We start from the raw sequence: 15,673 nt of genomic DNA on the forward strand, positions 1-15,673 counted from the left end.
CCAGGCATAGAATAGAGTTCAGAGTTGCTGAATGGTAGATTATGAATTATCTGTTTTTCACATTATAGATCCTTGAATCCATGCCAATGACTGAGGAGGTGGAGGAACTGCTTCGTGTTCTTGGTCCATTCTATGAACTTGTTGATGACAAAAAACAACCAATATCGCCTTATGCAATCTCATCAGGTTAGATATTTTAGAAAGTCATATAATGTTTCTATTAATTTCAGTTAATTGTTTGAACTCTTTGTTTATGTTTATCTTAACACTACAAGAAAATAATGTTTGCTGCTGTAAAAAGACACTACTTTATCGTTTGTTTCAAACACATTTTAATGATGTGTTCTGATGTTCTACTTTCTGCATCCTGCGTTGACTATGCAGGCCGATTGGAGAAAGTGATTAAATCACTTGAAGGTAAGGATTATTTCAAATGCATTTTTCTTCTGCATGAATGGTAGAATACATTTTACATCTGTTGAAAGCATTTTCTGAAACTTGGATAATTTCAAATAAAAAATCCACCATAGACGTCAACATTAAGGCACAGACACATCTCAGAGGGCCACTGGGGGATGAATAAACATGATTGTATGTGTGAAGTTCAGTTTTCAATGTGGGGAAAATTGAATTGAATTTATTGTCACGTGTTCTGAGGCACAGTGCGAAAATTTTGTCTTGCAAGCTATACAGGCAGATTACAGAGTTAAGTAGCCCAAATGAGTAAATAATAGGTAAACAGGGGGCAAAAACAAAAACACAGGTACAGGCGAATGTTAAGAGTTTGAGTGTCCATTTAGTATCCTGACAACAGTAGGGTAGAAACTGTTTTGAAACTGGTTAGTGCATGTGTTCAGGCTTCAGTACCTTCTCCCTGATGGTAGAGGTTGGAGAAAAACATTGTCAGGGTGGGATGCATTTTTGAGAATGCTGGCAGCCTTTCCTTGACAGCAGGCCTGGTAGATGGATTCTATAGATCGGAGGTTGGCCTTTGTGATTGCCCGGGCTGAGTTCACCACTCTCTGTAACCTTTTCTGATCTTGAATGGTACAGTTGCCATACCTAGCAGTGATACATCCAGACAGAATGCTCTTGATGGAGCACCTATAAAAGTTGCAAGGGTATTAAAGTTACCATTTAGTCCAGAGTTGATCCTTGGGTGCTGTGGTTATGTCATGGTTATAAAGTTCAGTTTGAATTTGAAACAGAGCAATTTAAAAAATTTGCCTTTGTTTATTTTTGCTGCAGCAGCAACCTTCAGTAAATGGTATTTAAGGTTAAAGGCACTTCGCACAAAACAAAAACTAGTTGTTCCAAGTTGAATTATTTTTAAACCCCCCAAAAAATTAATTTTGCTCTTTTTAATTCACTCAACCAATGTAACAGTAATTGCTCAACAAATTTGCATCGGTCAAAAGCGTTTAAACCGTAGGTCATACTTTTATATTTTATGATTGCTGCAAAAATTGTCTTTGTAATTCAAGTTAAAACTGTGGCTATATATTTTATATTTAAAAGGCTTGACTTCTCAAATGTTAAGTGACAGCTACCATGTTAAAGAAATTTTGTCCTCCAATATTAATTTCTTCAGTTTACCAAAAGCACCTTGGAGGTGGTGGTAATTTTTGTCTGTGTTTGCTTTTATTGACAGTTGGATCCCAAGATACATGTACTAAACCTTCCAGGACCTCTGCTTGATTTTAATCTGTGTTGAGTTGTATTGTGATTTTAGAGCTGGTTGGAAGAGAATTTTACATTTTTTTAATATATGTAATAAAATGCCCATTGTTTCATTATGTTTTGGAGTAGGAGTTGACAATGACCTGGAGTTCAGTTTCTGAGTGAGCGCACATAAGCATCATAGAGCCATGGAGATGTACAGCACTGATACAGACCCTTTGGTCAACTCGTCCATGTCAATCAGATATCCTAACCTAACTTAGTCCCAATTGCCAGCATTTGGCCATATCCCTCTAAGCCCTTCCTATTTATATACCCATCAGGATGCCTTTTAAATGTTGCAGTTGTACCAGCCTCCACCATTTTCTCTGGCAGCTCATTCCATAATTGCACCACCCTTAGGTGTTGCAATATTGCCCCTTAGGTCCCTTTTATATCTTGCCCCTCTCAACCTAAACCTGTGCCCTCCCCCACAGGGAAAATATTTTGTCTGTTTATCCTATCCATGCCCCTCATGATTTTATAAATCTCTGAGGTCACCCCTCAGCCTTCACGCTGCTTAAAATAGAATGGCATGTGCATTTGAAAGGGACAAATCTAACTTGATGCTGTGGGCGGCACGATGGCACAGTGGTTAGCACTGCTGCCTCACAGCGCCAGAGACCCGGGTTCAATTCTCGACTCAGGCGACTGACTGTGTGGAGTTTGCACATTCTCCCCGTATCTGCATGGGTTTCCTCTGGGTGCTCCGGTTTCCTCCCACAGTCCAAAGATGTGCAGGTCAGGTGAATTGCCCATAGTGTTAGGTAAAGGGGTAAATGTAGGGGTATTGGTGGGTTGCGCTTCGGCGGGGCGGTGTGGACTTGTTGGGCCGAAGGGCCTGTTTCCACACTGTAAGTAATCTAAATCTAAAGGCTCCAGGGAAAACAGTCCCAGTTTATTCAGCCTCTCCCAATAGCTCAAATCCTCCAACCCTGGTAACATCCTTGTAAATCTTTTCTGAACCCTTTCAAGTTTCACACAATCCTCCCGATGGAAGGAGACCAGAATTGCACATAATATTCCAAAAGTGGTCTAACCAACATTCTGCACAGCCACAACATGACCTCCACCTATATTCAATGACAAATAAAGGAAAGCATACCAAATGCTGCCTTTACTATCCTATCTACCTGCGACTCTACTTTTAAGGAACTATGAACCTGCACTCCAAGGTCTCTGTTCAGCAAAACTCCCAAGGAACTTACTATTAAGTGTATAAGTCCTGCTAAGATTTGCTTTCCCAAAATGCAGCACCTCGCATTTATCTAAATTAAACTCCATCTGCCACTCTTCAGTCCAACGAAATTAATTGGCATATGGAATTTAGTAGAGATAATTGTTAGATCATGCAAAATTTCTGATATTTGCAGTTTGCCCTTGTTCCATATTTGATACATTTATCTAGTTTCTTTTTCTTAAATATCCAGATCTTGGCAATGTTTTCAGCTCACCCAAGAACTGTAATAAGATGAATGGAAAGGTTGAAGGCAATGATAGCGGTGCAGAATCTGAACAGGAGGAGGATGATGATGATGTAACAGATGGTGATGATAATACAGGTAAAAATACAGTAAATGCCCTGATTATAATTTTCTTAATCATAGCAAAATATTCTATAAAAGCATCGACATTCAGAACGCAGTTTGGGTGGAACATATTATTTAATTTTTTTTTAAACTCTGGAGATTGAATTTTGTATTTTGCATAAACTCATGAATATTTTGGCTTGCACAAAAACTACATCAGCATACCTTTAGAAACTACAGATTAGTGTGAAAGTTTACAATATTAGTAAGGATTTACTGCAAGAATTTTCACTTGGAAACTCGCCAAATAGCATTGCGACTAATGTTTTGGCAGTTTGGAACAACATAGTACTGAAGTGTAGTGTAAGCTGTTCATAACCAGTTGACTTGTGTACTACGTTTTGACTATTTAAAGCAGCTGTTTATGCCTTATTTCCTTTTCTGTTCCACTTTACAGGTTTATACTTGCTCACTTCAACTATTGTGCAAACTGTAACATACCGGAAGGATCAACTATTTATCATTATTTTACAGCTATGGTTGATTTGTTGCAGCATGCTATAGCTGCCCTGACAGCTGGTTACTGCAGCTAATTATTATTCTGAAGTGAAATTGTAAATTGCAGAACCATGTTCTTCATAATATTCGCTAGTTAAAGTAACACTGTCTGTTTATTATAAAATTGATTTACCATTGACTGTTATTGTTTGAAATTGGGATTTGCAGTTGTTCTCTAATGTAGCTGATTTTTCTAAGCTGGTACAATTGCAACTTTAAAAGGCATCTGGATGGGTACATGAATAGGAAGAGTTTGGAGGGATATGGGCCAGGTGCTGGCAGGTGGGACTAGATTGGGTTGGGATATCTGGTCGGCATGGACGATTTGGACCGAAGGGTCTGTTTCCATACTGTACGTCTCTATGACCTGTTTTCAGCATAACTATATCACACATCTTCATGCATATTCATTTGGTTGAAATGTGAATTCCAAAAACTTGGAATTACAATCAGCTCCTTCGTTTGTTCCAGAAACTCAAATAAATTTTCAGGAAAGCGTTCTTTCTATTGTCACAACATCTCCATTTATGTTGTCTGTTGTAACCATTTATTCCACGACGTTACTTTTTCTCAGCTTAATTATGTTTTTGCATGACCTCTCCTTGACCGTCCTGCCAAGCTCATTAATGAAAAACCAGACGAACTGCAGGTGCTGAAAATTAGAAACAAAATAGAAATTGCTAGAAAATCTCAGCAGATCTGGCAGAATCTGTGGAAGGAAATCCAAGTTAACGTTTCAGGTCCTGTTCAGGTTCCCTTGAAGGATCACTGTGCCACAATGTTAACTCTGATTTTTCTGCGCTGCCAGACCTGCTGAGATTTTCCAGCAATTTCTGTTTTGAAGCTCATCTGTGAATTGAATTCTTGATAGTGGACTATTTTGGCTTATTTATAGTGGCGAAATTATAACTGAGGATTGACTTAAGATTTTCTCTTTTTATGACATTGCTTTCTTTACAAAATGAGAATAAAGTCCCTGAGTAGCATTGATGCAAAAACCACGTCTTCAGTAATATTGTTTAACTTAAGCAAGAGGAAAATTGAATGGCTTAGTTAAGTAAACATAGTGCTCTGACCAGTGGTCAAAAAACAGCTGAAAGGAATCACAGTAAAATAAATAGAAAAGCAAGTTACAAAATGGAATCATTTAATTCTGATTATTTTTAAAACTGTTGGAATTCCCAGATTGTATTAAAACATATAAATATTCCCATTAGGTCTTTTTAGTAGTGTTGAGCATGCTAATCTTTTTTATGTCACTCAGGAAAAACATTGAGCCAAGACAAGTAGTAAGATTGACTCGTATTAACAAGATGTAATTTACTTTGATTTAGAGAGAACTAATCTCCCATGTCTTTCAGAGGAAGACAGGTGGACTAATAAGCATTTTGTAAATGTTCTACAATTCAGTTAGATAATGGCTGTTTTTTACCGCCTTTCCATTTACTTCCCTTTCTATTCTACTTCACTCAAGACAATTACCCAACTTGAGTTTATCAGTCTCAATCTGATAAATTTTAATTGACCCAACATTTGTAGCTGTTGTTACAGATTTCCAGTATTCTTATGAATGACTGTTATCAGTTTCACTTCTAAATGTTCAGGTTGTAACTTTAATACTATGCCTTCGTGTTCCATAGAATCTACTTCTTTTAGTAGAATAATATGTATGTACCCTATTGAAATCCTTTTATCAATTTGAACTATCTTGATTAGATAAAATCTTCAATTGTCTGAACTCAAGGAAATACAAAACACATTTGTGCAACTTGTTCTTGCAGTTTAATTCTTTATACCTCAATACAGTGTATTATTCGGATAATTTTTGTGTTTGTATTCAAGGCCAGTCTATTTTTCAGAGATTTAGTGATGAACTTATTAAGCCCTGCTGAAGAGTATCTGGCCAGACTCCAGACTAGACTTTTATTGATTTGTGCACCAGAGAACCCATATTCCTTTGCTCCACTACGGCTCTTAGCCTCTTAACAATTATGATTCCCTCTCGATCTCTCCGCCATCAATAATTAAACCCCGTCTGGTATAATCTTCCACTTCTCTCACCAGGCAATGGCCAGAGGTATTATCGTTAGACTATTATTCCAGACGATGTTCTAGTGACCTGAGTTCAAATCCTGCCATGGCAGATGCTGGAATTTGAATTCAATAAAATTCTGGAATTAAGAGACTAATGATGATCATGAAATGTTGTCGACTGTTGGGAAAAACACATGTCATTCACGAATCTCTTTTAGGGAAGAAAAACATCCTTATCTGGTCTGGCCTACATGTGACTTCAGACTCTCAGCAATGTGGTTGACTGTTAACTGCCCTTGGGCAATTAGAGAAGGGCATTACCAGTCAGCGACGCCCACATCCCATCCCATGAGTGAATCATTTTTTTTAAAGTCTAAGGGCCTTTAAATTTAGCAGATTGCAAACTCGAACATAAAAGTTCTCCCAGTCCTTCACCCAGGACAGTAATTTATGAAAAGTAAGTAATATAGTAAAATACTGAGACCAACCCAAAAGTCCCATTTCACTAATTGCAGAAGTTCATTTTTTATCACTTCTCTTCTACCAGCTGACTATTTGTCAGTTTGTGACACAAGGTTATTTGCAGTTTCCCACAATTGTAATTTTGCTGGTATTTGCTTGTGTCAAAACTTTATCAAATGCTTTCTGGAAATTCAAATAAGTAGCAGTCTTACTGATATATTTATTAACTATGTGAGTAACCTCTTCAAAGATTCAATGAAACTTGTTTGACATGAGCTAACCATCTCAAATTCATCCAGTCAGTTCACATTTGTCTATGCATTGCCCTTCCCTGAACTGGGTGGGAACGCAGGCAGGTAGACACATAAAATTAGGTCCCCAGCCATTAGCAGCATTCCTTCTAACCATCTACCTGTGCACACCTGTTGCAATTTTGTGTGCAAGGGGGAGGGTGGGTTGCCTGCACATTTTGAATTTGAGCAATTTAATTTTTGATTATTCAATCAGGTTTGATGGCTGACATGTAAGCCTGTTTCCAATGTGCACTCTGAGCACTGATAAATGAGAGGGTTTAGGGTATCTCGTTTCTAGGTCCTCATTGTGAATCGATGCCCCATGTTTCCCACCCTTCACTGCTTGAGGGTCTGCCAGCCTGGCCTTGGTAATCTCCCAAATGTAACATTAAATATTAATTAATCTTAGTTTTTACTTATCACTGAATCCAGCTTGACCCAAACCCTCCTTGATTTGAAAATATTGTTCTGAACAATTGTTTTTAATATTTTTTACTATTTCATTATTTCAACGATTTTGACTATTCCACTATTCCACTGTAAGTGAAAGTTAAAATTTCCCATTAGAACTGCATGTTTTTGATGCATGCTTCTCTGACTTCTGTACTTGTACATAATCTAGTCAATATCAAGAGGATTGCAAACAGCTTTTATCAGTGTATCACATCCTTTATTGTTCCTTACCTCTGCCCATTGTGTTTCCGCTGCCTGTTTGCCAGTACTAAAATCTTTACTTCCTACTGCATTAATTCAGTCTGATATCAAAAACTGGGACTTCTTTGCCGATTGTCTTTTCTTTTTTGGAGATGATTTGAGCTCGAAAATTTCCCTTTATTTTCTACATTTGGAAAGCAGCCCTGGTGGTGAAATTCTCTCAATGTGTTTCCCCTTTTGCTATTGTGAAACTTAGAACTGATGGTACCACATCCTTTTTATTTCTATATATAAAGTTAACTGTCAACTTTTTTTATGCATTATATCACTTTGTCACAGAGACATCTGTTTCCTGCCATCAATTTTTTTAAAGACAGAATGTTTTATGATCTGTAAAAGAAAATTAGCATTTGTGCAGAAGAAAATTTGATGTGCAGTGCTTGTATTTAAAATGCTATAATTTTATGAAGCTGTTTCTCAAAGTTGTAGACATTTCTAGTTTGAGATGATAAACTATGAGTGAGGCTTAATTTTGCCTTGTAATGTGATGTTAAAATTGTGCTAAGTTAGCAAGCGTCTATCAGGATATGCAGAAAGAAACAAAATGTGTGGTCGGTATAAGGGAAGTTATACTTCTTCACCCACCATTAGTTTTTAACTTTTTGTTATCTCTCCCTATGGCCACATGACCCACATGCAAGTGATGATGATTTTCCTAACAACTTGTGTGTTTACCATGCCCAAGATGAAATGACTAATGTTCTCTTTTATGAGGAACGATTGCCATTGTTTGCCTGACTTTTTACTTTATTCCTGTAATAATTTTTTTCAAAAGAACAGAACTCTCTCTTTATTGGCAGTGTTATGGACCAGACCAAACTCCCTGCAGACATATCAAGGAGATAGCTTAGAACCTAACTTTCATCTTCTTCAAAGGCAAGTGTAAGATGCTATGTTCCAGATGTAATTCGATTGGTCACACTACTTAGCTTTAAGCAAAACACACTTTATTCTTACCCCCAGTTAAAATATAAGCAAAAAAAAATTGGAATAACTTAATTGGAAAAATTCACAAAATAAAAGATTATTGAAGTACTAAACTGTTCCAACATAACATCCCATAAACACACAGTTGGCAAAGGCAAATTCAGTAAAACAAATTGCTTCATGTGCAATTCTGGCAGCAGAAAGAAAACTGCAGCTTTTAACTGTAACAGAGAGAAAGATGTAGCAGCTTCCACAATCACCCTCAAAAACCTCTAGAACATAGAATATTACAGCACAGTACGGGCCCTTCGGCCCTCAATGTTGCACCTACCTGTGGAACCAATCTGAAGCCCATATAACCTACACTATTCCATTCTCAGCCATATGCCTATCCAATGATCATTTAAGTGCCCTTAAAGTTGGCGAGTCTACTGCTGTTGCAGGCAGTCTGTTCCACGCACCTACTGTTGTCTGAGTAAAGTAACTACTTCCTGACATCTGTCCTATATCTATCACCCCTCAATTTTAAAGCTATGTCCCCTCCTGCTAGCCATCACCATCTGAGGAAAAAGGCTCTCACTGTCCACCCTATCTAACCCACTGATTTTCTGATATGTCTCAATTAAGTTGCCTCTCAACCTTCTTCTCTCTAACGAAAACAGCCTCAGCCTTTCCTCGTAAGACCTTCCCTCCATACCAGGCAACATCCTAGTAAATCTCCTCTGAAAGCTTTCACATTGTTCCTATAATGAGGGGACCAGAACTGTACGCAATACTCCAAATGTGGCCGCACCAGAGGTTTGTACAGTTGCAGCATGATCTCATGGTTCTGAAACTCAATCCCTCTACCAATAAAAACTAACACACTGTATGCTGCCTTAACAACCCTATCAACCTGGGTGGCAACTTTCAAGGATCTATGTACTTGGAAACCGAGATCTCTCTGCTCATCCACACTACCAAGATTCTTACCATTAGCCCAGTACTCTGCATTGCTATTACTCCTTCCAAAGTGAATCCCCTTACACTTTCTGCATTAAACTCCACTTGCCACCTCTTAGCCCAGCTCTGCAGCTTATCTATGTCCCTCTGTAACCTCTAACATCCTTTGTCACTATCCACAACTCTACGAACCTTAGTATCATCCACAAATTTAATTACCCATCCTTCTATGCCCTTCTCCAGGTCACTTATAAAAATGACAAACAACAGTGGACCCAAAACAGTTACTACCCTACTAGTAACCGAACTCCAGGATGAATATTTCCTATCAACCACAACTCTCTGTCTTCTTTCAGCTATCCATTTTCTGATCCAAACCGCTAAATCACCCTCTGTATTTTGTGCAATAGCCTACGTGGGGAACCTTATCAAACACCTTACTGAAATTTATATACACCACGTTTCCTTCATCCACCTGTTTGGTCACCTTCTCAAAGAATTCAATAAGGTTTTGAGAGGCATGAACTACCCTTCACAAAACCGTATTAACTATCCCTAATCAACTTATTCCCTTCTAGATGATTATAAATCCTATCTCTTATAACCCTTTCCAACACTTTACCCACACTGAAGTAAGGCTCACAGGTCTATAATTTCCAGGGTTGTCTCTATTCCCCTTCTTGAACAAGGAAATAACATTTGCTATCCTCCAGTCTTTTGCCACTATTCCTGGAGATAATGACAACATAAAGATCAAAGCCAAAAGCTCTGTAATCTCCTCCCTGGCTTCCCAGAAAATCTTAGGATAAATCCCATTCCACCCAGGGGATTTATTTATTTTCACACTCTCCAGAATTGCTAACACCTCCTCCTTATGCACCTCAATCCCATCTAGTCTCGTAGCCTGTATCTCAGTATTATCCTCGACCACATTGTCTTTGCTTTTTCTAGTATGAAAGCTAAACTAAACCCTGTTCTGTGGGAGTATGCCTCCACCCATTCATGCAGCTTCAATGTACCAACTTTATAAAATAAATTACCAAAGGCTCCACATGCTGTTTACTTTACTGGCTTGGAGGAAACAGCTAGTCACCTTTTGCTTAAAACCTATCTTCCAACAAAAAACAGGACAAAATACACCTCTAAAAAGCATAGTACAATCACAGTAATGTTTATTTTACTGGTAATAACTCTTCAGTAATAATACTTTAATAGGTTTTCAGGAGTGAAACTGCAATTCGATTCAACTTCTCTACACCAACATAGGGAGTGCAGTTTCAATCAACAGGTGGGAATCAGAAAACTTTCCAATCAGATCTGTAGTCAGGCAGGGCTTTCCACTCTTTCCTGCTTTATTTGTGTGCTGTATAGAATCATTTGCCAAGTCCATCAGAAAGGATGTGAGCCTGAGAGGGGTGACTAATCCTGGCAGCAGGCACCTATAAGTTAAGGCTTCCCTGTACATTTATGATGTCACCCTTTTCTGCTCGGATCCACTGTCAGTACACAGACTCTTGTATCTGCATCAGTATAAATGCGCATCGGGGACTAAGGTAAATCGAAGCAAGAACTAGACCATACTCTTTGGAAACTGGGCTGACCAATCCTTTACCCCCTTCACCATCAGGACAGATCACTTGAAGGTGCTGGGTATTTAGGAGGAGTATGTCACTAAGGTGATGCAGAAATTGGGCATATGGGAGCACCAGTCTCTCTCCATGGTGGGGAAAATGCCTGGTCATCAGGTGTGAGGTGCTCTGTTGTTATACGTGGCGCAGGTCTGACATATTCCCTGAATCTGTGCCGCCACAGTCATCCAAGCCATCTTTAACTTCACGTGGAGATCAAAGATAGACAGTGTCTGAAGAGACAGCATGCACAAAGACCTGGACAAAGAGGGAAAAAGCATAGCCAACGCTACCCTCACCCTGATGGCCACTTTTGTGTGTGGCTGCATCAAGCGGTGTGTGGATCCTCGGTACACATACACCAAGTGTCACTACGCACAGAGGTCCTACCTTTCCCCGGTGTTGCAAAAGATAGGCCTCACTGCTGTGGGACGCTTCAAGTAGTTGGTCTGTTCTATATCACCTGTCCTTCTTGGAGAAATTTGTGAAGGAAAATACCTTTGACCACAATCCATAAAGAAGTGGTCAGCACATAGTGTCCTTAAGACACTTCTGGATAAGGAGAGGGCGGATCCCGTCGAGCGGTTCCATTTGGCAGAATGCCTCATTGCCAGAACTTTAAAACAAGCACCAGGATATCTCTTGGCCGGTGGTGAGAAGGGCTCTGCCTGTAGCCCCCTTTATGCATGCCTGGACCCTCCTGCACCACTGAACACTGCCCTCAAAGTGGCTGTGGACGGGATGAGACTGTCACACAGCTCCTTCTGGAATGTGCCTATGCACAAAATGTCTGGAGTGGAATGCAGTGCTGTATGCCGAGGTTTGTCCCGAATAGCTCCATGATGCGGGGTGCCATGCTGTACGTTCTGTTCCCGGATGCACACCAAGATAAACATCGACCGTGCCTGAAGGACCATCAACTCGGTGACAGATGCTCTTTGGTCTGCCTGAAACTTGCTGGTCTTCCATTTGAAAGAATTGACCCCAACAGGGTGATGCAGACTGGCACATTCCAAGGTCCAGACTACGTGCTGAGGGATGTGCTAAAGCTTGGGGCAGCTGCCACCAAGGCACGGTGAGGAAAGACCACCATGTAAGGTCCTTCTGCCGAAGAATAACGGGGGTCTGTTCAGCAACTGGGCCCCGCTGACGCCTCAGCTAAATGCCAAGATGTTGACTGTAAATACAGAGAATGGTGAACATCAAAGACTTAATTTGTTCTCTAAGCAAAGAGAGTATAGATCTGAACGGCCCCATTAACTGCGCATGTACCAAATATTTCTTTCTATAAATAAAGTATATTTCTGCAATTAAAAAATGTATCTGTGTAAAAGTAGATGTCTTTCAGACCAAACCTTTAGTCAAAGGAGAGGGAATCAAATTTTTGAGGGATTCAAATTTTATACTTTTAATTTGGTTCAATTCTAGTACCATCATCTTAATACCAAGCTGTTTATGGCAATGCGTCAACTGATTGCGGTTGTGTCAAGTTGTGACTGTTCCAGCCATCCTCTCACCCAAAACTAACTGAATATTAACCGTACTCTGATATTATTCTCTGATTACATCTTGCATCTTCTAACTGTTGTACAATTAGTTATCCACTCTACAAATAGTGTTTGAACTGGACACTATGTAACTGCTGTTCTTTCTTGTGCCATATTGTCAGATAATATGGACTTGCTGAGAGTGACTTTTCATTACAATAGACGATAGGTGCAGGAGTAGGCCATTCAGCCCTTCGAGCCTGCACCGCCATTCAATATGATCATGGCTGATCATTCCTAATCAGTATCCTCTTCCTGCCTTATCTCCATAACCCTTGATTCCACTATCTTTGAGAGCTCTATCCAACTCTTTCTTAAATGAATCCAGAGACTGGGCCTCCACTGCCCTCTGGGGCAGAGCATTCCACACAGACACCACTCTCTGGGTGAAGAAGTTTCTCCTCATCTCTGTCCTAAATGGTCTACCCCGTATTTTTAAGCTGTGTCCTCTGGTTCGGCACTCACCCATCAGCAGAAACATGTTTCCTGCTGCCAGAGTGTCCAATCCTTTAATAATCTTATATGTCTCAATCAGATCCCCTCTCGGTCTTCTAAACTCAAGGGTATACAAGCCCAGTCGCTTCAGTCTTTCAGTATAAGGTAATCCCACCATTCCAGGAATTGACCTCGTGAACCTACGCTGCACTCCCTCAATAGCCAGAATGTATTTCCTCAAATTTGGAGACCAGAACTGCACACAGTACTCCAGGTGTGGTCTCACCAGGACCCTGTACAGCTGCAGAAGAACCTCTTTGCTTCTATACTCAATTCCTCTTGTTATGAAGACCAGCATGCTATTAGACTTCTTCACTACCTGCTGTACCTGCATGCTTGCCTTCATTGACTGGTGTACAAGAACACCCAGATCGCTCTGTACTGCCGCTTTACCTAAATTGATTCCATTGAGGTAGTAATCTGCCTTCCTGTTCTTGCCACCAAAGTGGATAACCATACATTTATCCACATCAAACTGCATCTGCCATGCATCTGCCCACTCACCTGACTTGTCCAGGTCACCCTGTAATCTCCTAACATCCTCATCACATTTCACCCTGCCACCCAGCTTTGTATCATCAGCAAATTTGCTAATGTTATTGCTGATACCATCTTCTATATCATTAACATATATTGTAAAAAGCTGCGGTACCCCACTGGTCACTGCCTGCCATTCCGAAATGGAGCCCTTTATCACTGCCCTTTGTTTCCTATCAGCCAACCAATTTTCAATCCAATCTAGTACTTTGCCCCCAATACCATGCGCCCTAATTTTACTCAATAACCTCCTGTGTGGGACTTTATCAAAGCTTTCTGAAAGCCCAGGTACACTACATCCACTGGATCTCCCTCGTCCATCTTCAGAGTTACATCCTCAAAAAATTCCAGAAGATTAGTCAAGCATGATTTCCCCTTCATAAATCCATGCTGACTCTGTCCTATCCTGTTACTACTTTCCAGATGTGCAGTAATTTCATCCTTTATAATAGACTCCAGCATCTTTCCCACCACTGAGGTCAGACTAACTGGTCTATAATTTCCTGCTTTCTCTCTCCCACCTTTCTTAAAAAGTGGTATAACATTAGCCACCCTCCAATCCTCAGGAACCGACCTCGAATCTATCGAACTCTGGTGAGGTCGAGGATTAAGCAGAGGTGAATTTACATAATCCAAAACAATTGTTAGCTCGGTCCATTATATCTGGAAATTTGACAATACCCATGCTAATATATTATTTAACACAGTGTTGTTGGCTTAAACGGCAGGATAGCTGACTACTGTTGGTAGTATCTATTGTTTTGCTAGCATTCCTCTAAAGAAAATTCATAATGCATATATTTCTCATTTCAACTAACTATGGAGTTTGATATTCAAGCTGATTTGAGATGTTGGTAATCTAAGAACAGTGGTAGAATGACTTAAACATCAAGAAAATATAATTACCAATAATAATTAAATTTAACATTATTTGATGTTGCATTGTACACCAAAAATATGAAACAAAAACCATGTTGTTCCACTGTCCCTCAAAATAAAACAAAGTTCAAGGACTTCGTTTCTGAATACTACCACAAATCTTTTTGCATACGTATTGACCCATTTGAGATATTCGTATCCATATGTGCAGGAGATACTCCTCAGAAATGCAAGCACAGTTGTCAGAAAAATTGTTCAGTGATTGGCAGATGGTAGACTGTTTTCACGCTTTGTGGTTTGAGCTTTTGACCTAATTGCTTTAAAAATATTGAAATGTATCCTGACTGGTTAATATTAGACAGTAAATTAATTTCACTATAATAGTCTGAAAGATTATTGATGCACAGTTTTGCAAGCTTCTGTACTATTAATTTGTGACATAAACATACAATTTGTTCATCTGTTTAAAACATTTGAAAGTTATAAATCCAAGGTCAATTCACCAAAACAAATGGAAAGTCTGTATATTTACTCCAGAGTTTTCAACATATTCTGTTTATGTTGTATTTGATTTAAATTTTTAAACTAATAACATTTGATACTATTTTTATTCTATCTTCATTGTTAGTACGTCAGGCTGTTCGTGATAAAGATCTTTCACTTGAAATAACTGCATTATGCATATATAAGCTTGAATAGCAATATTATGTCAGTGGATATCTTAAATAGACCTCAAATCGAATACAAAATGGCTGAAGAAGAGGGAAGCAGTTGGAAAACTATGTTGGGCTGGTGCTTTCTATGTAAGTTGACCTCCGGATCCTTGTTTTTCTGATTTAATGCTCTTGATTGATCTGATTTGGTCAGATTTATAGCTGGTTGTTAACTTCAGTACATCTGATGAGACTGTCAAAGAGTTACAAAAAACCCTTGGTAATACATGCAATGGTAGATATAACTCAGTATAGGTAATTACACAGTACTGTACTTTGGAATTGGAAAAGGTTAGATAATATAATTGAATTAAGTTAAATCAGAAAAAGGCTGAGTGGTTTGATATGGCCTATATAAATTAAGTTATTACGGAGTTGGCAAGTAGTAAGATTGTGGATCAGTGGTGCTGGAAGAGCACAGCAGTTCAGGCAGCATCCAATGAGCAGCGAAATCGATGTTTCGGGCGAAAGCCCTTCATCAGGAATAAAGGCAGTGAGCCTGAAGCATGGAGAGATAAGCTAGGGGAGGGTGGGGGTGGGGAGAGAGTAGCATAGAGTACAATGGGTGAGTGGGGGAGGAGATGAAGGTGATAGGTCAGGGAGGAGAGGGTGGAGTGGATAGGTGGAAAAGGAGCTAGGCAGGTCGGACAAGTTCGGACAAGTCATGGGGACAGTGCTGAGCTGTTTGCCAAAACA

General features: G+C 39.5%; 1 protein-coding gene across 6 annotated transcripts in view; it reads left to right on the forward strand.

Annotated features, from left to right (window-relative positions):
• Window positions 1-15,673, forward strand: part of acbd5a (acyl-CoA binding domain containing 5a) — a 79,908-nt gene that overhangs the window by 49,168 nt on the left and 15,067 nt on the right. For 5 of the 6 annotated variants that reach the window (XM_043690533.2, XM_043690530.2, XM_043690529.2 and 2 more), the window contains 3 exons: window positions 69-186; window positions 385-417; window positions 3,150-3,281. In XM_043690533.2, coding sequence (XP_043546468.1) covers window positions 69-186; window positions 385-417; window positions 3,150-3,281 — 283 coding nt within the window. The remainder of the gene's footprint in view (window positions 1-68; window positions 187-384; window positions 418-3,149; window positions 3,282-15,673) is intronic. The other variant, XM_043690531.2, reaches the window with a different exon arrangement.

This window comes from Chiloscyllium plagiosum, unplaced genomic scaffold (genome assembly GCF_037043375.1).
Source record: "Chiloscyllium plagiosum isolate Xiang-an unplaced genomic scaffold, Cpla_swu_hap1 HiC_scaffold_5, whole genome shotgun sequence".
NCBI lineage: Eukaryota > Metazoa > Chordata > Chondrichthyes > Orectolobiformes > Hemiscylliidae > Chiloscyllium > Chiloscyllium plagiosum.